At 43.3% G+C, this 21,585-nt stretch overlaps 1 protein-coding gene across 2 annotated transcripts in view; it reads right to left on the bottom strand.

Annotated features, from left to right (window-relative positions):
* Positions 1–21,069, bottom strand: part of ADCY2 (adenylate cyclase 2) — a 225,060-nt gene extending 203,991 nt beyond the window's left edge. The window contains exons 1-2 of one of the 2 annotated variants that reach the window (XM_055705834.1): positions 20,496–21,069; positions 534–731 (exon numbers count right to left, since the gene is read on the bottom strand). In XM_055705834.1, coding sequence (XP_055561809.1) covers positions 534–731; positions 20,496–20,726 — 429 coding nt within the window. In that variant the 5' untranslated portion in view covers positions 20,727–21,069. The remainder of the gene's footprint in view (positions 1–533; positions 732–20,495) is intronic. The other variant, XM_055705833.1, reaches the window with a different exon arrangement.
* Between the last annotated feature and the right edge of the window lie 516 nt (positions 21,070–21,585).

The following is a 21,585-nucleotide window of genomic DNA, read 5'->3' as shown; positions in this document are numbered from 1 at the left end:
GAAATTATATTGTTGCTTTGTCTTCATTACAAAATTTTTAAAATGTGAAGGGTACATCACCGACTCTCTGCTCATTCATTTCCCTAGAAATGTAAGGAGTCTACCAGTTCCTTTTTCTCACATGTTGCTAGAGAACATCTTGAAGACCACACAAAGACTGCACTGACAGCTCAAACATTTTAAGCTGAAGAAGACAGCATCAGCGGTCTTGGAACAAAACTAGCATTTCTGCTATGTTAATTGGTCACTAGAATCAAATATTCACTACACAAAGAAGTTGGTGACTGGAATCAAATGTTCATTATGCAAAGGAGCTTAAAAATATAAAAGTGAAATCCTTCAATTATTTCCATATCCTAAGTATGTGCATCTCTGGTATTTATAAAATTGATACGAGGATTCTCAGCATGCAAACTTAGTCACAAAAGCATTTTATGACATGTCCCACAAAAATAAATGTGAATGTTTTTGCATAGAATGGTTCTTTGAAATGTTCCCAATGGAAGTAAAATTAATAATAATGACAGTCTTACCTGGTCCCAGGGACAGATGATTCCTCCAAAACACATAAAGAGATATCCCATGGCAACAAGACATACCCAGACCACCAGGGAAAATACACGAAGCAGCTTCTTAAATACAGGTTCTACGCAGACAAGGATAAATATAGCAAAAAAAATTGCTAGGGCCGTTGGAACAGTTATTAAAAATGCCACGTGGTCTTCAATTTCCTGGAAACAGAGGAAAATGAAAAGGAAGTTAAAAACTGATGTACTTCAAGGTCAGACAGCAATAACGTACTCTGAACTGATTGCACATGGAGATCCTAGAAAGACATGACTGAATATCAAAAGTGAGTTCAATCAAAATAGGATTTCTTTCACTGTAAGAGTATTAACTTTGTAAAAAACTTTTAACCACACTACTACATGGCATTTCTTTTACTAAATTGAGAAATATATTATTTGAAGCAGATTGAGAAAACTGTAAATCATGCTACAGTAATGCACCAGGCCCGCAGGACTGAGCAAATTAAAAGGCAAATTCAATCTGCAAAAGTGGAACAGCCTTTCTGCTCCAGAATTCAAAAGATTTCTGTGATTAGTATGGTTTGCAGACAAAATTCAGGCATCTCTATTGAAGACTGCAGCTGTCCAAATGCCTCCCAAATCAAATATGTGGCAATAACTTTATAAAAGCCTTTTTGACAATGGTATTTCCCGGGTACTATCCATTTTGCTTCTAGTTAAAGTATTTATCTGGAAGGGCTCTAGATTACATATGTATATATATTTTTCCCTCCCAGCAACTGCTTATTTCAAAATGCGCAAACAGCACCCAGAGGAAAGACTAAACATAACTTGAAGTGAGATTCAAAATAAACAATATTTAAGTTTATTTACAGTCATTACATAGAAGTTACTACACTAATATCTTTAAATCACCTAGTGATGGATGCATTAAAAAAATAATAATAAAGATTTGATTTCATATTCCCATATGTGTACAAAAGTTATCTCTGGTTGAAGTACAACAGCACTGTATCAGTCTGGTCATAAGCTCTTCAGTCGTTCCCCCAGCTGTTAGGAGTTCGAACAGCCTCACTTGTAGCAGCAAGGATTGCAAAAGCCAGCCCCAAATGCTGCTGTTGCAACAGCGTAAAATCCTCCACTAACCACCCGCTTGGCGCAGGGAAGCCCGGCATACATCTTCAGTGCTGGTGAAACTGTGGGCACGGTGTGCAAGTGCCCACCTGATGATGTGTAAGGTATCTAAGCATAAAGAAATAACATCGCTTTCCCCCTTGTTTTGTAGTTACTTTCTTAGTGCCCTCATAAATCTTGTTTATTGATGGGTTTTCAACTTGAGCTTTTTGATGTGACCTTTTTCCTTTCTTACATGTGTAAGACTCGTTACAATTTGAGCAAAACTAAAAATTTACATGTAAATGTGTAAATTTACAAATGCTGTCAGCATTTATACTCCCTGCCCCCCCATCTACTACCATTTACAACCCCACATTTACATCGAGACCCTTGCTGTAAGGTTCCTTCCTCTCCCTCTCCAAACTCCTTTGCCCCCTCGCAGCCCTGGCTACAGGTGTCGCACACACCGCAACACCCACCAGCTGCCAGGGGCAGCTCTGCCCCCTCCCCGCTGCTGCAAACCCAGCACCACCACACCTGCCGCACCAGGAGCCTCCCACCGCTCCCACACACAAACCCGCTACCGAACCTCATGCAATACCCTCAGCATTTCAGCAGCAGAGGAGAGGAGAGTTGCGGATCCCCTCGGCAGGGTGCATCAGCCGAGGCTCTGCTCCTGCTGACCCCGCCATATGGTCTCTAGCCTAGGAGCAGCCACCGCCCCAGCAGGTTCAAACCACGGGGAACACCAACGATGAAAGTCCACATCTGATGGTGCAGACTGCAGATTATCTCTCACAAACCCTGCTCTACCCAGCAAAAGGCAGCTCATCTTTCAGCTCGGCTTGTTCCTCCTTCCCTGTTACATTTACGAAGTCACACGTGTAAGCAATTATGATCGTGGCACCGATGGTCAGGGTATAAGCAAAAGAAGAGTCAGGAAACTGTAAGCAATGGTGCCAACTTTGCAATGCAAACACTAATCTCCCAAATATTAAAATACACACATTAAGGCTTTCAAGCACTCAGGTAGTCATACTGAAAACAAATTTATGGGCTTAAAGTTAGGCACAGAGGTAACAGAGCTGCATGAAGTAAGATACGTGCAATCTTGCACAGTAAGAGACAAAATATAAAACCTATCTGGTAGTAGTAATAGCTACAGATTTATGTCTCTGAATTTCATCATTTTTTATCATTCCCATCCCTGCAATTTGTTTCAGTGAATCGATTTAGTAATGTCAGCACCAATGTGAGCCCAGACAACACCAAAAGCATTTAATTTCAACCTTTGACTTCTGCACTTCCAAGTAGGATTGCAAAACTCTTGTTACATGGTCAGAGAAATTCAACCCTTCACCAGTGACAGGACAACATTAAGTTCCTTGCACCATTTGTCACACAGTCCAGGTCACAGCATCAAAGGAACCCACAAGCTCCTGGAGGAAGCCAAGGCTCAGGAAAAAAACAGATTTAAATGATGGGAAATTGGTATATCAGTGGCAATGATCATGCTATAAACATACTAGCGAGAATATCCACATGCACTTCTCCATGTCACTAAAAAAAGTAAAAGCACTGTGCTTTCTAGGACAGTATCGCTTCATAACAAATCAACAACATTTAGATTTCAGTTTAGAGTGTATGTATACTCATACATATTTTGATATGTATTCTATCATTGGATCAATACATCAAAATGTTTGTTCCAAATTAACAGCTAATCAGTCAACAACCTTTTTTTAAGCGTACATTGAATTCAACACCTCTGTAAGCCATTTTGATCACTAAATCTAAAATTTTATTTCTATTTTCTCCTTTTCTCCAGTTGCCTACTGCACAATTTTGCATTTTGTTTTGGTTTAAACATAGGCAGAGGGGAAAAAATAAAAACCAAAAAGTAGACCACAACGTATCAGCTCCTCATCACCGGCAGCTGAATGCAACCTCGCTGACTGCAGAGGGGTGGCACCCCCCTCAGGTGCTGAGTACAGAACAACCCGCTTCTGATGTCGCAAGCTCCTTGCATCACACTGTGCATGGCGTGAATTCTGAAGTAAAATTGAAATTTAAAGACAGAATAGTATACACATTAGGCAATTAAAAAAAAAAAAAGAGAGAAAATAATTGTTATTACAATTTTAATCCTATCCAGAAATCCTTAATTTCTGTACAGGTGGATTTTTCACAATCCTGCCTGTAAAACGCACATTAATGTCAGGTCAGTAAAAGCAGGCCATAAGGCAGGGGTTTATTCTGGAAAGTTCTTATAACAATATTTTCCTATTACTTCAGAGGAACTGCATGTTTATAAAATTATACCTTTGAGAGCAGGACATGTAAAACGTAAAGCTTTCTAATCAGTATTTGCAATCATTGGTGTATTTAGCAGGCTAAAAGATGACGATGGATGCAAAGACAAATGCTGAAGGATAAATGTTCTGTTATCTTAGCCTCTCCCAAAGAGGCGGGGGGTGGGGGTGGGGGTGGTGGAGATGTGAACGCAAAAGACATTCCTTCCTTCTTTGTTGCTAGCCTCAGAAATCAAAATACACCAGAGGTAATGGAATTAAAATATCAGCATGACACTTTGGAACATAATGGCTAAGCCTGCAATACATGGATCTTGCCTGACAGCTCTGTCTTCCTAAGTGTTTTCTATCTTGCTGTCTTTTAATTACTGGAGAAATTAAGAAGCCTACTGTTAAAAAATTTTCCAACCACCATAAATTCTTCATAAATGTGTGACAATCTTTTTATCACCACTAAAATCTGAAGACTCACTTTTCATTCACCTTTCCAAAAATCACCTTCTAACATTCTACATCCTGTTCTTTCCTTTCCCAGCTAATGCCATGCCCTCAGTTTAATTTTAAACAGCAACATCACTGTAGAGCACTTCACTGTTTTATAGAAAACCTTACAGCCTGACAAAGTACTCTATAAAGATAAACAAACAAGCATTTAAAATACCCGGTTAAGCATAAAATCTTTTCCATGGTCCCTCATTTTTTCAGTACTTTTTGGGTACTTTTTCCTTTATTCTTTGTGTCTACTGGAATGAATGGAATTGACAGCAGTCTATATACAGAGGACTCCTGTTGGGATCTGAAATATCACACACTTTGAATGAACTCGAACCATTTACTATATTAAATTCCTACTAAAATCACTTGTTGCTGAGATCAATGAAACACTTTCTAAATGTAAATATAAAAATGTTCCTCAGACATTAAAACTATGTACAATTTCACACATCCATTCTCAAAAATTTTGTGTTAAAAAAGAATGTTACAGGGCTCAAGGATTACTACCTTACTGATCTCTCTATCAAAAGAGGACAGCATCTTCCTTTAACCCGACTGACTGATAGAATCTGTTTAGTTACCTCTGTAGCAAAACTTTTCCTGCAAAGTCTTTTCCAGGCCTTGGGAGAATTAGAAGGATTTTCAGAAGACATACCATCATCACCTTTCCCTTTGTAAAAGTGGACAGCATTTCAATTCCCTAGCCCCTCAATAAATAGTTCCCTACAAAGCCAAAAAGCTGCACAAGTCTCCTGGCTACTTCTGACTCTTACCCCATGGTTTTATATTCTAGTGAATTTGCTTACAGCTGACTGCACTGCATGCCATCTGCTAGACAGCTGGAAAAATCTTCATTTTATTAGGAGGTGCCATGCTCTGCTCCTGGCCAAGTAGCTGTACAGCTTCATCTAGGACTTCATCATTTAGGACAACAACTGAAAAGGTTTGGCCTGCATTCTCAGATTTCTTTTCCATCCATTCCATCACTATTAGTACCTCTTCACTTCAGAAATGGTGCAGTGTCTTTAAGCCCAGATGCTATTTCCAAGCCTACGTGGCATCTTCCAGATCCACAACCTAGAAAAACTCCTCTGCCTTTCATGCCCACCACGCCCACCATATATCTTTCAAAACATAAAGCTTTGCTTGTGCTTGTTTTTCTTCCTTAGCCACCTGGTTAGAAGCTTTCTCATGTGCCACCTTCCACCCACCCCCAACCCCACCCCCTGCCATCTTTTATAGAGCTTTGTGCAACATGTTCAAGGACACTAGCAGAAAATTAATTGAACTGTACCTTTTAATCAAGCTGTCCTGAAGTTTGTGTCAACGAAGCTTTTGTTTTTTACTAAAGCCCTATGTAATTGCATGCCTGAGATTTTCCCCCTGATTCAGCGTTCCCTGTTTGGCTTAATAGACCAATGATGACAGCATCAGGCTCAAATCCAGTTGTTTCATGATGTCTGTTGTCTTGAGAAATCCAGTTCTCTCTGTTAATGAGTCTGATGTGCAGTCCATGCTTGCCGCTAGCACACAGTGATATTTGACTCCTTGATAATCCACAATCAGTCCGGCAATTTGCACATCACATGGATCAGGTAATTCTGACTGGCATTACTACAACTGCCAAGCTGCTACATGATGTCACATATAACCAGCAAGCAGCAGTTAGGCATTCATGGCCATATTTCACAGCATTTTGTATTTGTTAGTACATGGGGACATTACTAGAATAGCAAGAATTCACTCAAATCCTTCAGATGACATTCTGGTCACCTGGAGCCTTTCATCAAATTTGAAAGTCACAAACCATGTGCGCTGTAAAGTCCTGCCCGTATAAGAAATGAGGGATTTTGCAACAGTGCAATAATTCTGCTGAAACCAAGAGGAACTGTTCTGTGACTTTATAGGGCCTGTCATAGTTAGCACAGTGGCAATCAGCCGTGTAAGTGTTGTGAACACCCTTCTGACCACCCATGTGCTTGACTGCAGTGCCAAGCACTTTTTGACAGTGGATTATTTTTAGTGAGTCCAACTACATATAGATGTTGCTCATCTTCCCACTTACTCAGTAGAAAAGAATTGTGTCCAGATGTTTCCAGGTCTGCCAGATAGCTATGAGTGAACCTCGCCTGCCTCAGTATTGTAGCGATGATTACCAGGAACACAAAGTCTGACATACCTGAGATCACAGGCTTCTCTGGTTAATGCAAAAACATCAGACCTCATAGAGGGAGTTTGGAAAGGCTCCTTGGAGGTGCTGAGGAAGAGTCAAAGGCCACGGCTGCTGTGCAAATAACAGTAATGTAAGGATAGTTAAAAGAAAAGTTCTGGAGGCAAAATACTGGTTGCTAGTGAAGAAGCAGAGAACGATGGTAGCATTCCCAGAAATGCTCCCAAAACAAGACAGGTGGACAAGCAAAGGTCCAATAAGCAGCTAAGAATATGTGTTAAAAAGGGAATTCAAACAGGGAAGTTCTGAGAACAGGGAGGGAGCCCCTAGAAGGCAGCTGAGCTTAACTGGAAAAGAATGAGTTTGCCGGCACTTCAAAGGTCATAGGAAAACACTGAAACTGAAGAGCTTATAGAAACATAGTACATGGTTTAAGAGAAGCAGTAACATGATGAAGACCTGTAATTCTCAACTAAAGGAAAGGACAGAAGTTGAATAAACTCAGGCAAGAAGGAAATGACAAAAAAAGCCAGGACAGACTCTCTTGTTAAAAATTTTGAAGAGAAATAAAACACTCATGTGAAAGTATACACCCTTCTATATAAGCACTAAAAGCCTAAGAAGCTAGATGGAAGAAGTAAAATGCCTGTTGTTAGAACATAATTTACACAATAGTCTTACTGAAAACTTGGTGGAAAAAAGACCACCAGCAGCATACTGAAAAAGCAAAAAAGACTGAAAGCCACATGCTTCAGCAGGGACTGAAGAAAGGCTTGTATTAACAACCTACGAGAACCAACAAATATCATGAAGTCCCTATGAGCCAAAAAACTAGACTGAACAGCAAAGGTTTATCAAAATAAATGACCTAGAGAACTGCTCATCCAACCACGATGGAAACTTTTAGAGATCCTACAAAACACAGAGATAAGAAAGGCTGTCAGAGAAGAAAACACAACAGGTCAAGGGATATTTCAGCGACACCCAGCTAGACTGGCTAAGGATCACAGGAGCAGATGGAAGCTGAGACAACTGTCTGTATCTCATGCACAGCTGAAAAAATAAACAAACACTCAAGTAAATAAACAAACAAAACCCCATCTATACCAAGAAAGAGAAAACACTCAATCTGATCTCAAGAAGTGGAAAGAACCTGGTCCATAAACCACTACCCTTGAGGAGCTGCTTTATAACAATGACAAAGCTTGTTAAGCAAACAGATGAATAACAAAACCCAAGCACTCAAATTGAAAGGGGGAGCTAGAAGCTTACAGATCAAAATCTTTGTAGCTGGCCTGAAGACACTATAAAACTCAGAGGCACAGGCCAGAAGTTAATGAATTCCCCAAAATTACTTGAGAAAGACAAAACCACAACCAGAATGCCTGAACAGCCAAGCAGGAAAGCTTCTAAAAATTATCTTCCAAAAAATAAAACCTTAAAGGTGGTAATAAAAAGGATCATAAAATTTATCAGGATTAATATAAAGACTTAATAATGCAGGCCAAGAAAAGAGCCTGAGAAATCATTTTAAGAGTATAAAAACAAGTAGTAAATTATTTTTGAAACTTAATCAGGAGTTGGCAGCCTGCTAAAGGACTTCTAAGCAAACAGATGATGCAGGTGTTGAACAGAACAGTTAGAGAGGAGCAGACTAGCAGAAAGGAGGTGTGGGGAGGTTGTATCTGTGCTCAGCATGGGGTTGTTCTCATTCCAGAATATTCTATACAGGGTGAACACACCAGAATATCTGTCTCAGACTGAAGTATCAGTGTAAGGCATTACAGAGGAAAGCAGGAACACGAAATGTAAAAAGAATCACCACAAGCAGATAGGGTTCATCAGAAAGGGACAATGGGACTACAAGGAGAAAGAGCTAAAACTGTAGTAACACGTAACCTCCACCCAAGTGTGTCCCAGTATCCAAAGTCAGGAATGTGGTGTGATGCCAGTCTCTACTGGGATCCCTCTCAAGGCCTAAGGGAAGTATCGGTAGGCCTGGTATCTATCCTGAGAAAACTGCTTATGAACAAAGGTCCCACAGTGCCCACAAAAGTCCTCAGGAATCCTAGGGTATATGTTGTTCAGCACATCCCTAAAAAAAATTGGGAAAAGGGGTGAACAGCAATCTGACAAAGATGAGGGCCAACTACAAAGAATTACAAAATGTTCTCGTAATAGTCACTAGTGAGCAAGAAAATGGCAGATGAATTTCAGGGGAGATGTGTATGAAGTGAGGCAGCTCGGACAAATCAATCCTAATTCTATACACATGACAACAGGTTCTGTTTGACTAGTAACACTTAGAAACTGAGATATTTGGTGTTTATCATAGTTAGAGCCATGAAAACATCACTTTGGTGCTCACTAGCAGTCAAAAAACAACCCAAATGCAGAACACAGGAAAAGAATAAACATGAGAGAACATCATGATACGACCTCAATATATGATAAACATGGTAAACAATTCTGGTCCTTGTGCTGGTTTTGGCTGGGATAGAGGTAATTTTCTTCACAGTAGCTATCAGGGGGCTGTTTTGGATTTGTGATGAAAACACCGCTGATAATGCAGAGATGTTTTTGTTACTGCTGAGCCGTGCTCACACAGAGCCAAGGCCTTTTCTGCCCCTCACCCCCCCACCAGCGAGCAGGCTGGGAGGGCACAGGAAGCTGGGAGGGGACACAGCTGGGACAAGCTGAGCCCGACTGACCGAAGGGATATTCCGTAACATATGGCACCGGGCTCGGCATATAAGGCTGGGGGAAAAAGAAGGAAGGGGAGGATGTTCAGACTGATGGCATTCCCAAGGAACTGCTACACATGCTGGAGCTCTGCTGTTCTGAGGATGGCTGAACCCCTGCCCGCCCATGGGAAGTGGTGGATGAATTCCTTCTTTTGCTTTGCTTGCACACACGGCTTTTGCTTTACCTATTAAACTGTCTCTATATCAACCCATGAATTTTCTCACTTTTACCCTTCCATCTCCCCCATCCCACTGGAAGCAGAGAAAGCAAGTGGCTGTGTGAGACTTAATTGTCAGCTGGGGTTAAACCAAAACAATCCTTCCACCATCACCACTTCCAAATCAATGCAAATGAACCAGAAAAGACAGGTTTCCAAAGATGGTCAAAGCTGCAACACAGTGGCTATACACTGAAGGAGCAACACGTGTTTAAGGTTTCTCTTCTCTGCATGGAGTGAGCACAACTGTCCTTTGATACAGCTCTTTTGGTTTTTAAAAGCAGTGTCCATTTCAGACAAACAGGGAACAACCTCCCCTTGAGCTACCCGCATGCGAATGTGTAGTAAGGGAACCCCATGAGCCTGTGATTATTCCTACTATATCGTATGCCATGCGATAGAGGACAGACACCTATCCCTGCCAGAAACACAATTAGCAGAATGAGCAAGTGTCTGCTTGTATATTTTATATACATAAATATGCCCCGTGCAAACCCCATGCACCCAAGCTGAACAGTGAGCAGCTTTTTCTATTTCTTTATACATCCGCATTTGTCATATTGGCAGTTTTCTCTCTCTTGATTTATTTTCCATTGATTTGTATCCTCTCATCTTGTTAACCACACGTCATATAAAATCTGTCAACGTGTACAACCATTTATTTAATAAGCTGAGGTTCAGAGGGCCCACAGGGGGTCAGGGAACATGAGCAGGACTACCATTGCTTTCGGTCATCCAGCACCATCTCGATTTTCTTTCAGGATGGCAATTATCAGAAGCAGCTCTACTTTAAGACATTTAATAGCCTATGGAAAGCAAGATGGTCCAGCTCAGTTACTACAACACTCAGGTGGTGCGCTTACAAAATGGTCCTGCCCAATGACTCTAGCTGGCAGCCACAGAAGATAAACCATGTCCCAGAGAGCAATAACACTTAATCACATTCTGCTGCCTCAAGTGTCCACTTCAGAAGAGAGCTGAGACAATATCCAGAAAAGACAGCAAAAGTTTATACTTAGATGAAACAAATTATTTTAGGCTTCAGAGCTAATGAGCACCTACTCATAGCATTTAGGTTATTTTTAATGTAAATGTAGCGATCAACACATTATTCTTGCATGCTTTATTCTTTATTCAGATATTGGTTCTGGGTTCCTCTCAAAAAATGTGGCTTAATAACTTAGTTTAGCTTGTTGTTCAGATGTTCTCAAAATCTTTCCTCCTATTGCCAAAATAATCTTAAAGAAACTCTCCAATAAATACAACTACTATTCACGCAACATCCCAAAATGTGGATACATGAAAATAAATTGAGTAAAACACTTATGAAAAATGTATGCTTTGCAGTTAAATATATTCAAAATATGTCAGTGTTGAAAGAGCTCCATCAGTTAAACATTATGAATAATACATTCCTTCACAGGACTCAGAGATATGTTTTCCAGATTAACTGCACTGTAACACATATTAAAAGTGAAATTATGGCCTCCCTTGTACCCATACACACCCATGGAAGTCAGAAATACTGAAGTACTCATTCAATTCTTTGAACTATTTAATAGTGACAGTTATATATTTTGGCTGTCACTTTTAAAGTGAAGCTAAAAGGTGGCTTTCCCCCACCACTTTATTTCCAACATAATAATCTGAGATTTTGTCTGTAATTAAGAAAAAATGTCAAGATGGAACTTGTATACAAGTAAAGATCACAAGACTTGAATCAGGGAGCACATGAGTTTCAGCACATGAGGAAGCAGTGATCGTTTTAAAGGTCTGTTTAATGATGAAAAAAGTAAGCTTAGGCTTCTATGTCTCCCAGGTCTTTTAAAAACACATTTTGAAAGAATATTCCACAGATTTAACATATCGGCATAACAAGGTAACATGAAAAATAGTTTTAATATTGAAAAGTCACTACTGTCATTGTGTAATTACTTTTCAAGTTTTTTCCTAAGGTTTTGCAATTACTTACTAAACACAGTTAATATTACAACAGAAAATGTTCTTAAAGTTTACTCCCCTAAGGACACTTTCCACACTTTCATATGTCTCTCAGTTCAACCAGCTTCCAACCAAAGACATTTTTTATTTCATTTTTGACTCTAGGGTCAGTCCCACATTCTGCAGTGGGTATAACTTCTAGAATGGTAAAATTTCAAATAAGCTAACCAACATGTTAACTTACACTTGATATATAACTGTGCCAAACAGCTTTATAAAGGGAAAACTTCACACACATTCACAGGAAATTGAGCAAAAGGGATTCTTCAAACCCAGGCATCTCTATGTAGTATTAGCTGAGGTCTTATTTAACAGTATACTGTTACCCCATTGCATAAGGCACAGGTAAGAAAATATAAAAACCCAAGAAATCAAAAACAATCTGGTAAATTGTACAAAACAGACATCACATCACTTGAAGAAGTGTCTAAAATCCCACCACCTACCAGTTGAGTTTGGAAATGGGGCAGAAAACAAGCCCACGTGAGAGACTGTGGCCAGTTACTGGCACAAGCTGGCAGGGTGCCAGCATGGCTTACAGGACCAGCTACTGGCCTGGACAACCTACCACCTCCTAGGTCTTGGCTGGAGTAGACTGTGCTCAGACCGCTGTGCCACTAGAAAGAACCACCACAGTGGCTGCATCAAAGAAATTTAATCCATCCACCTGCCAGGGCATATAAAGCAAGAGAAGACACCTAGGAGGAACAGCTGAGGGAACTGGGTATGTTTAGTCTGGAGAAAAGCAGACTCAGGGGACACCTTACCACTCTCTACAACTACCTGAAAGGAGGCTGTAGCGAGGTGGGTGTTGGCCTCTTTTCCCAAGTAACAAGTGATAGAACAAGAGGAAATGTCCTCAAGTAGTACCAGGGGAGGTTTAGATTGGATATTAGGGGGAAAAAAAATCACCAAAAGGGTTATCAAGCATTGCAACAGGCTGCCCAGGGAAGTGGTTGAGTCACTGTAGATGTGGTGCTTAGGGACATGGTTTAGTGGTGGACTTGGCAGTCCTAGATTAACAGTTGGACTTGACGATCTTAAGGGTCTTTTCCAATGTAAATGATTCTATCATTCCAGAAGAGCAAGAGCAGCAGCAAGCAGGTGCTGAGCCAAATTCAAAGAGCATCTGTTTTCTTAAAACACGTTGCAGGAGAAATAATGTGTCTGAGTCTGCAGTCTAAGTTCAGCCTTGATGGAAAAGCAGCAGGGGGAATCTAGTCTTCCTATGATTTTCCTGCAGTGATGACCAAAGTACTAGCAACTTGGAGACAGGGATGGAATTTTTACCTGGAGTGGAAGGACAGCAATCCACTTATTCAGTCAGTGGGCAGGTCCACTGTGTATGCCATAACATTTAGGGTCTTTAAGAGGTCCCACAGCACACAGTTCAGCTGCCTGAGGAGGTTGGTGGAAAAACCAAGTTCTAACTACTTTTGCAAACCCCAGTGAGTGGCTCTAAAAAGCCATCAGTCCACATGGGATCTCACGAGACTATCCAATGATCAAACACCAGACTGGTTGCATCTGAAGCTATAAGAGAAACATACCCAGGCCACAGCACATCTTACCCCAGCTGCCCTCTGGAGCACACTCTGAGCATACAACCAGAAGTCACTGCAGCTGCACTCTGGAGCTCAGCTTCCCGGTTAGAGAAACCAAATCTAGAACCACGGACAGAGGAAGAAGTGGATGCTCAGACAACAGACCTGAGGGCAAGGCTGAGAGGTCAGTGGTGATGGGTGCTGCTTCCTCTGCTTCCCCCAGACACAAGCCTGGAACAGGTTCTCTCCAGGTACAGAAAGGGACTTCTACATCACGTAAGACACACTAAAAACAGGAGTTCTATTTACAGACAAGAGATAAAGAAAATGTTTCTAGACAGGTTAGAGAAACACACAACCAGGAGGATAAGTGTAGAGACAACCTCACACCCCTCTGCACAGATGGTGTGATTGTCACCTGAATTTTCAGTGTCACCTGAATAAGGTTCAGTGTCCAGAGGTTGCTTATTCAAGATATAAAAACAAAAAGTCTGGAGGTCTGGAGAAGAAAATGTGTGGAGCTGTTCTTTTTTGCTAATTCACTTGTTTTGGGATTTGGATCCCCAAACCAGATGTTTAATCTGTTGCCATCTTCCCATCATCATGTATCATTAAAGTTTGCGCTGATTCAGTTCTTCCTGAAATACGAAGAAGCCACTGTGGCAACACTTAGCTTGTTCGGGACCACAGCTTGGTGTGACGGGGGTGTAGGCAGAGGATGAAACACTACAGGTGTTCGGCTGCACTTTGTTCCCATGACACTGACACACCCCGTGGCTCAAGAGATTTGCAGATCACTTCTGTTTTAAATGTCCATGCTGCTATCAGCTTGGAGTGATGCATGGTGCAGTCTGGAAGATTCCAGTGACTACTACCATTGCAACAAAGGGAAGTTTTCTTATTCACAGGATAAAAATAGGGCCTGTGAACTCCGGTTAATGTCCTTAACCTAGGAGACATCTTGAAGGCTCAACCAAAGAAACCTATTCACCATTTTTACAGGAGTTTTTAAGATCCTCACAAATGGGTCAGGTATCTTTGTCCACAACATGGAACTTGAAACCAATTTTAAAATATTTAAGGAAGATAAGCGGAGAGGTATTTACAGGGCCATGGCAGATCCACGATGAAGTTGCAATACATGATTTGTGAATCCACATACCTGGTTTGATGCTGATAAAGACAGCAGACAATCGTAGCCCAATCCATCATCTGTCTTACTGCCACTGCACCTCAGTAAACAACAGCTCTAGTCAGGACATTATTTTTCATTTTTGTCAGCTGCAGTAATGATGCGGAGTTGTGGATCCACCATTTTGAGTCACAATCTGTGACATTAATTAAGCTTTTCATTGCCAGGGTAAGATTACAGTTAAAGGCTAAGTATTTTTCCAACATAGCTATACCTATGGTTTTATCCAGCTCTTATTCAGTGTTTGAGTTATTCAATACGAAGGATGAAACAGAGGTATGCAAAGTGAGGTTGGGGATAGTTTTCTGTTTCTAGGCTTGTTAGGCACTGGCAAATGAGACAAGCTCTTAGCAGCATTAAAAGTAACCACAGATATACTGGGAGTGTCATTAGCAAATGAGACAAAAAAATGGCCCAAACTGACGTCGTACCAAGGAATGAAAACAGACACAAAACTAGGCAATTCTTGCTTCAGACAGGAGGATGTGGCAACCTTTACAGTTCTGACTAAAGAGGTAATATGGGCTATAAAAGTCATGCTCAGACAACCAAAGATACTACTGGAAGGAACATTTGGCAGGGACAGCAGTATCCTAAGGCTGTATCAAATAGCCAGAAACTATAGCTGGAAGAATATATTGTAATATGGTGCCTAGAGGCAAGAAAAAAAATTAGAAACATAGGATTTCCTCATGGAACACTTTTATAGGGGGCTTGAAAGCAGAGCTGTATGCTCAATTATAGCTGGAATTATAGAAAGAAAAGGCATTATAAACACACTAATGTTTCGTTTGCATTCTTCCTCATCTTGGTAGTAGCAATAATCTGGCAGAATGTGTTTAAGAAGAGGTAGGATACCTCCTGGGCACAACAACCCCAGCATCAAGCATGTAAACAACCCTGTCTCTGCTTGTCCTTCAATTAGTGAGGATTTTTCTACTTCATTACCTTTACTGTGACTTAGCTTTATTTTTGGTGGAATGGATATGCTAGAGTTTGAAAACAGCATAGCAGTTCCTTTGGCTTCCTTTCAGTCTGCAAGGATTCCAAGGAATGCTTTCAGACCCTGGGTATTCTTAGATGTTGGGAAGACAGTGCTTTTGAACCAAAAAAGCTTCATATTACACAGGGCTGATTTCAAAGGATTTCCTAAAACTGAGAGCACATGTAAACTCACAATACGGCTGGGAACTTACGAAGTGGCTGCGTTATTCTGTGTGGTTAGGTTGTAACAGAGCACCTCACGAACAGGGATAGAACATCACCACAGTGTCAGCATGGTGACCTTTTGGTGTGGATGGATGAATTTTTCAGATCCAGAGAACTGATGAAAACATTACCAGAGACACACAGCAGAGGCCTTTATGCAGACACACAATCCCTTGAGACACTGTGATGAGAATGATGAAACATGTCTTCCAAAGCTATTTTTTCACATGGACTTGGAGACTTTCCTCCCTCCATTTCAGGATGAGATTCTGATTATGGAAATCTAGAAGGTTTCAACTGATGTCCAGTTTTTACCAGAAGCAGCAAGGATTTATTTTAGACAGAGTATGACCAATTAGAGAGCGGGAGGATTTGCTGTCATCCCAACCAAGGGCTCAAAGAACCTGGCATACCCCAGTTCAAGCCCCAGGAGGTTTACAGGACTCTTCCGACCCTCTTCTCTTTGCACAGAGAAAGCTCCCTGCCAGCCAGGTTAGCAGCTAAAAAGTTTCCATGTACTTCTTCAGAATGAGGCAGCTACTCTGCTTCCATGCAGGATCAGCTAAAGGTAAATTCAGTCAATCTGCTGCCAGAAAACCAGTTTCTGCAGAACGTACGTCTGCCATGTTGCAGGTATACCTCCCTAGTTAATTATATTCCCCCTTTAAGAATGATTGTCTACTCCCACTTTTGCTACAGAAGATATTTGGGCATGTCAGTGATGTAGGTGTGCAGCCAACCTTTAGTTTCTGCAATTTATGAATCAGTAAAAAGGTTCAGGCATCATAAGTGAGCCTACCAGCATGACCATAAACTTTTCAGGAACTTCAAAGCAGTGGTTGAGGGGGATAAGTAATACTTCTGCTCCACAGACAGTCATTAGAGCTGCTAGATCAAAGCCATCTCAGATTTTTAGAAGTGGGAAGGCATCACAATGCCATGCTGTAGAAGCACTTTTCACTCAACAGATGCTCCACTTGGCCAATGATATCAAGAAGCTTGCAGCTCCACATCAACATCAACGCATCAACAACCACATCTTAAGAGCTTTACAAGGTCACACATAGCAGCAAGGATTTGGGAGACAGATGAGGGCTGCAGACTAGTGTTAAAGGTAAACACAGCATAGCAGGCTTGCAGTCTTTGAGCAAGGGGTACAGGCCAGTCTAAAAGAAAACACATGTCTATCTTGCAGCAGATGGGTGGAGCTTGTGTTTTGGGAAAAGGGACAGACAGAAGATCTTGACAGGCTTAGGTCTTATCCCACTTATGCCACAAGTGCTACAAGATTCTGATATCCCTGAACTGTAGATTTTTATTGACACCTCTCTCTATGGACTGGGCACTCTTTATGTCTAGAAAATACATGGATAAAGGAAAGCTAATGGCCTTCCAATAAATTGTACAATTGGGTTATTATTACTGTTTTGAGTCAGTTTTGTTTAATCATGTACACAACTGCAGGTATTTCAGATACACTCACCTTTTACATTATGAATTTTAAAATGGCATTTTTTTCTCCTACAAATTGCAGTTATAATAGATATGCTCTGGCCAGATATAAAACTGTTCTAGATACCACTAAAAACGGTCATAAGTTTTTAGTACTGAAAAGGGAGTTGGTCCTACATATTATATTGAAAGAACAAGTCAATAACCAGACAGAAAATGAAGCTGACCTCTGGCATTTATAAGCACTGGAAGGTTTTCACAGGTTTGGAAAATAATTTACTCTCTATCGATTAAAGCAGCAGCTAAACATGGATGACTGATCTCATTTTGCCAGATTTCAGTTCACGCTAGGTACAGAGAAATACAGAGGGTACTCTGACACAGTAAATTCAAAGGTTGATACTATCACTACATTATTTAAAACTCCAAGCTGTGAACGGTCATCTTTCAAGCAGACTCTGGGAGTCTTATATCTGAGGTTTGAGGAGGTAGAGTGCTTAATTTCAAAAGTCAAAATCACAATGGTTTTCTGAAACAAACAAACCCAAAATCTCCCAATAAACCTCTCTCAGTAACAACAGCAGAACATTGTCTGAAAGAAAAGTAATCAGATTTCCAGACATACTTTGTAAGTAATCTTGTTTACTGTAATTTTGCAACAGCTTTTATAAATTTTTCATCTGAAATCAGGAAGGCTACTGCTTGTATTCTGACAGGTTGAGATAGCTGAGTAAGTGGAATACATCCCTATGTGGCTGTGTTTGGAAACAGTTAAGAATATATTGCCAAAAAAGACCCCACAAAAAAAAAAAAGAAAAAAGAAAAACTCCAACAACAACAAAAAAATCCAAAACTCAGACATCAGTGTGATATATTTTTACAACCAAATAAAACATTAAAATAGAAGGAAAAACTTCCATTGGTTTCAGGGATTTTTTTAAGAAAGCCTAGAACATAAAAACGGCTCATGCTTCACTAATATCCATCTTTTCTTAACAATGTTCAGTCCCACATTCCACGTTTTAAGCTGTTCTTTGAAGTACAAGCAAGAAAGATGAATCGAGAGTTACAGCGAGTCATTTTGGAGTTTTGTTTCCACAACGGGGTTAAGTAATTTCAGTAAAATCTTAACTGCTTTGTACAAAAACTAAAGGAAACAACTGTTAAGAAAGATTTCCTTTAACTTCAAACACACAGCACAGACCTACACAGAACTATCCCATTTCACTTCCATTGCACCTCCTCTAAAAAATTAAATCTTTTGTCAAAACAATCATATACGTATCAGATCTGCAAAATAAAGACAAGGATGTTAATATTGTCTCTCGTGGCTCAGTCACTCCTAACTCCATGCCCCTTTTATATCATCAGACATACACCAAAGAAAAAGACTAAGATTCCGCAGCTATATAAAAAGAGTATTCTTTATTCAGATGCAGGAGAAACAGATCTAAACCTTCAGGAACATTTTAATCACAAACGCAACCAGAGCTGAGTATAATAAAACGCTTTTAGGTGAAACGCCGGGCAGGGCTCCAAAGGATTTTGTCCAACATCCTGTGGCTGGAAGTCCATACAGGCAAGCTTTCTCTCTGCCTGAAATTACTTTCATCCGTCAACTGGAAACTTTAAGGATGAACCCCACCTCTCTCTCCACTCACCCATCCAGTTGTTAGCCACAAGAAGATAAAGGCTCAGGAAAAAGGTTTTAAAAGCATTTTCTTTCCTTTTCCGGTATGTCTGGAATTCCAGACTGAACTATAAAATTCACTCTTTCTGAAGTAGTAACGCCTGGCAAGACTCAGCCAACTCAATTTTGTTTCCGTAACTTTCAGCAGTCCTTCAATCTGGGCCCAGTGTTATGCCACTGTTGTTACCGTGAAGGATTTATCTCAAGAATAATGAGGTAATACAGAATTATTTACCTCAAAGAAACATACGAAAATAAGTATGTGCTACTTGTAAACAGGCTGTCACTAGTACCATGACCAAAAGGTATGAAATGTAGTGCTAAACACTGTCAAACCCAAGTTCTGCCACCTTGACTGTAGGCGAGTATTGTGTACGTCTCCGCACATAACTATGTCTCAGCTTCAGCATCTGATGGACTTCCAGTTCCATCACTGGCCCCTTCAGCCCTGATGGACAAGCACCCAAGTCAACACACCAGAATGAGATAAGGTGTCGAACCTGTATTTTGTACACAGAGCTCCAAAACGGAAACATTTAAGCATTAAACAACTGAATTATGAGGCCATTACTGGCCTCACATCAGCTCTTTTACAACTGTTCTGTATTTAGTAGGAATGGCATTTCAAACAAATAGCTCAAAATACAAATACCAAAAGGAAATAAACCGCCGATTAACTCTATGTTTAGCTAATCCTGCAAGCATTTCCTGCAGCTTTTAAGACAAAAGTTTGGTCATAACAAGCAAGAAAGCAGGATTCTCCATCTGTTTAAGCCCTGTTCAGTGCACTGCCTCTGGAAGTGAAATCCGTTAGATTATACTAACCTACCCATCCTTGCTCTTAGAGATCCCCAGCTCTATTCAATAAACATTAAGCCTTCCAGAAGACCATTAGAAGATTAAAAAAACACACGCGAACAACAGCCTGAGACCCCTCAAATCCCCGTTCATTACTTCAGAAGTACACAGTAATGCAAACAGCCTGTCTCTAATCATTAACAGCAGGAAAACTCTGAAAGGAGCAAGAATTTTACTGCCCTCTGCAGCTTTTCCTTTGCGTTCAAGGCAAGGGCAAAACGCCACAGCTTTCTGGGCGAGATAAACTGATAGCGGCTGTCACCTGCCGCTGCGACGCCCTGTGCCTCCCAAGGGCTGGCAGCCCCGCACCGGGCACGCAGCAGGGGCGTCCGACCCACCGGGCTTCACCGCCCCCAGAGCCGCGGGCAGCGCTGCCCCGAGGGCTTCCTGGAGAAAATGGGTCAAACACTAGAAAACGGTATTGCGGGGACGGGGGGACACACAGGGCGGGGGGGGGGGGGGGGGGGGGGGGGGCGGACACGACGGGCAAGGACGGAACGGCTCCTGCTCCCCTGCCATGAAAATGTTACTTCAGATACCGGTGCGGACTGCATTCGTGTGCGGCGATGTAAACCCTGCCACTAGCGGGGCCGACACGGCTGCGCTGCCAGTTGGAAGGGAGCAGCGCCAACGAATTAAGTGAATTAAACTCGATGCGCTTGTTGACTCAGTTTCTGCTCCATCAGCCGCGCTGCCGCTGTTCCAGCGCCGCCTCAAAACGTCGGGCTGCAAACTTCGGGCGGGGGGTCCCCGCGCCCCGCCGCCGCCGCCCGCCGCCACCCCGCCGCCGCCCGCCGCCAACTTTCCTCCGCAGGAGCGGCAGCACCGGCGCTCGCCCGGCCCGGCCCGGCCCGCCCCGCCCGGCCCCGCTCGGCGGAGGGCGCCCGGTGCGGCGACGGCAGCCGGGCGGGGGCGGCGGGGACGCCGGGCGGCGCGGGTCCCGGACCGGGAGAGCGTCTCTTACCAGCCCGGAGGCGAAGAAGACGGCGAGCAAGGCCAGGCAGGCGCCCATCACGATGAGGAGCAGGAAGACGATGAGCGGGTGCTGCTGGCTCATGCAGTAGTAGGACTCGTAGAGCCAGTCCCGGGAGCGGGACTGCTCGCCGCTCGCCCCGCAGCCGCCGCCGCCCGCCTGCTCTGCCCGCTCCAGCAGGTAGCGGCGTCTCCTCCTCATCATCATCGCTTCTTGCCACATCGGGCAGAGCCCGCGCAACTCCCTCAGCGCCGCCGCCGCCGCCGCTGCTGCAGGAGGCAGCCGGGGAGTGGAGCGGAGCGCGCTCCCGCGCGGGAGGCGGAGAGGAGGAGCCGCGGCGGCGGCGGCGGCATGGTGCGCCGGGCGGCCGAGCCGCGCAGCCAGCCCGGGGCTTGGTGCGCCTCCGGAAGGCACCACCCCGCACGCACATGCCTTGCCCGGCTCCGCAGGCGGTGGGGGCGGGAGCCGCGCTCCTCCTCGCTGGGGAGGGGAGCGGGCGGCCGCCCGGAGCGAGCGCCCAAGGGCGGCGGGAGGCGCCTCCGCCCCGGCGACCGTGAGCGCAGCCCCTGCCCCGCGTCCCTCCGCCCCGGCGCCGGGAGATGCCCGAGGGTCAGGGCCGCCCGCCGCGCCCCGCCGCCCGGCCCCCGCCCGCCTGCAACCGAGAGGCCTCGCCGCCCCCCGAGGGCTCCGGTGCTCCCGCAGGTGCCTCCCCCGACGGCGGCGGGGGGGGCGCCCAGTGTCGCCACCGCCCCCCGCGGGCCCGGCGCTGCCCGAGGGGAGCCCGCAGCGGGGCCGTGCGGGGCCGCGCCTCCCGGCGCAAGGGGGAGACAGGTCTGAAGATCTCCGTGAAGTGACTCCGGGGAGCAGGGGGCTGGCCGGCGCTCTTTCGCTGGGTGCCTTTCCCGGGGGCTGAATCTGCTCGTTAAAAATCACAACTCGTTTTTTGTCACAACCGGGCATTCACGTTAGGAAGCAGCGTGACACACATTTTCACCAGCTTTCCTTGCACTGAAGGACTTAGTTATTCCTAACAAAGCTGGCACTTGAAACAAACTGGACATGTAACTCACTAAACTTACCA

Source organism: Falco cherrug, chromosome 3 (assembly GCF_023634085.1).
Source record: "Falco cherrug isolate bFalChe1 chromosome 3, bFalChe1.pri, whole genome shotgun sequence".
Lineage (NCBI taxonomy): Eukaryota > Metazoa > Chordata > Aves > Falconiformes > Falconidae > Falco > Falco cherrug.
This window is presented reverse-complemented; position numbering and strand designations above follow the sequence as displayed.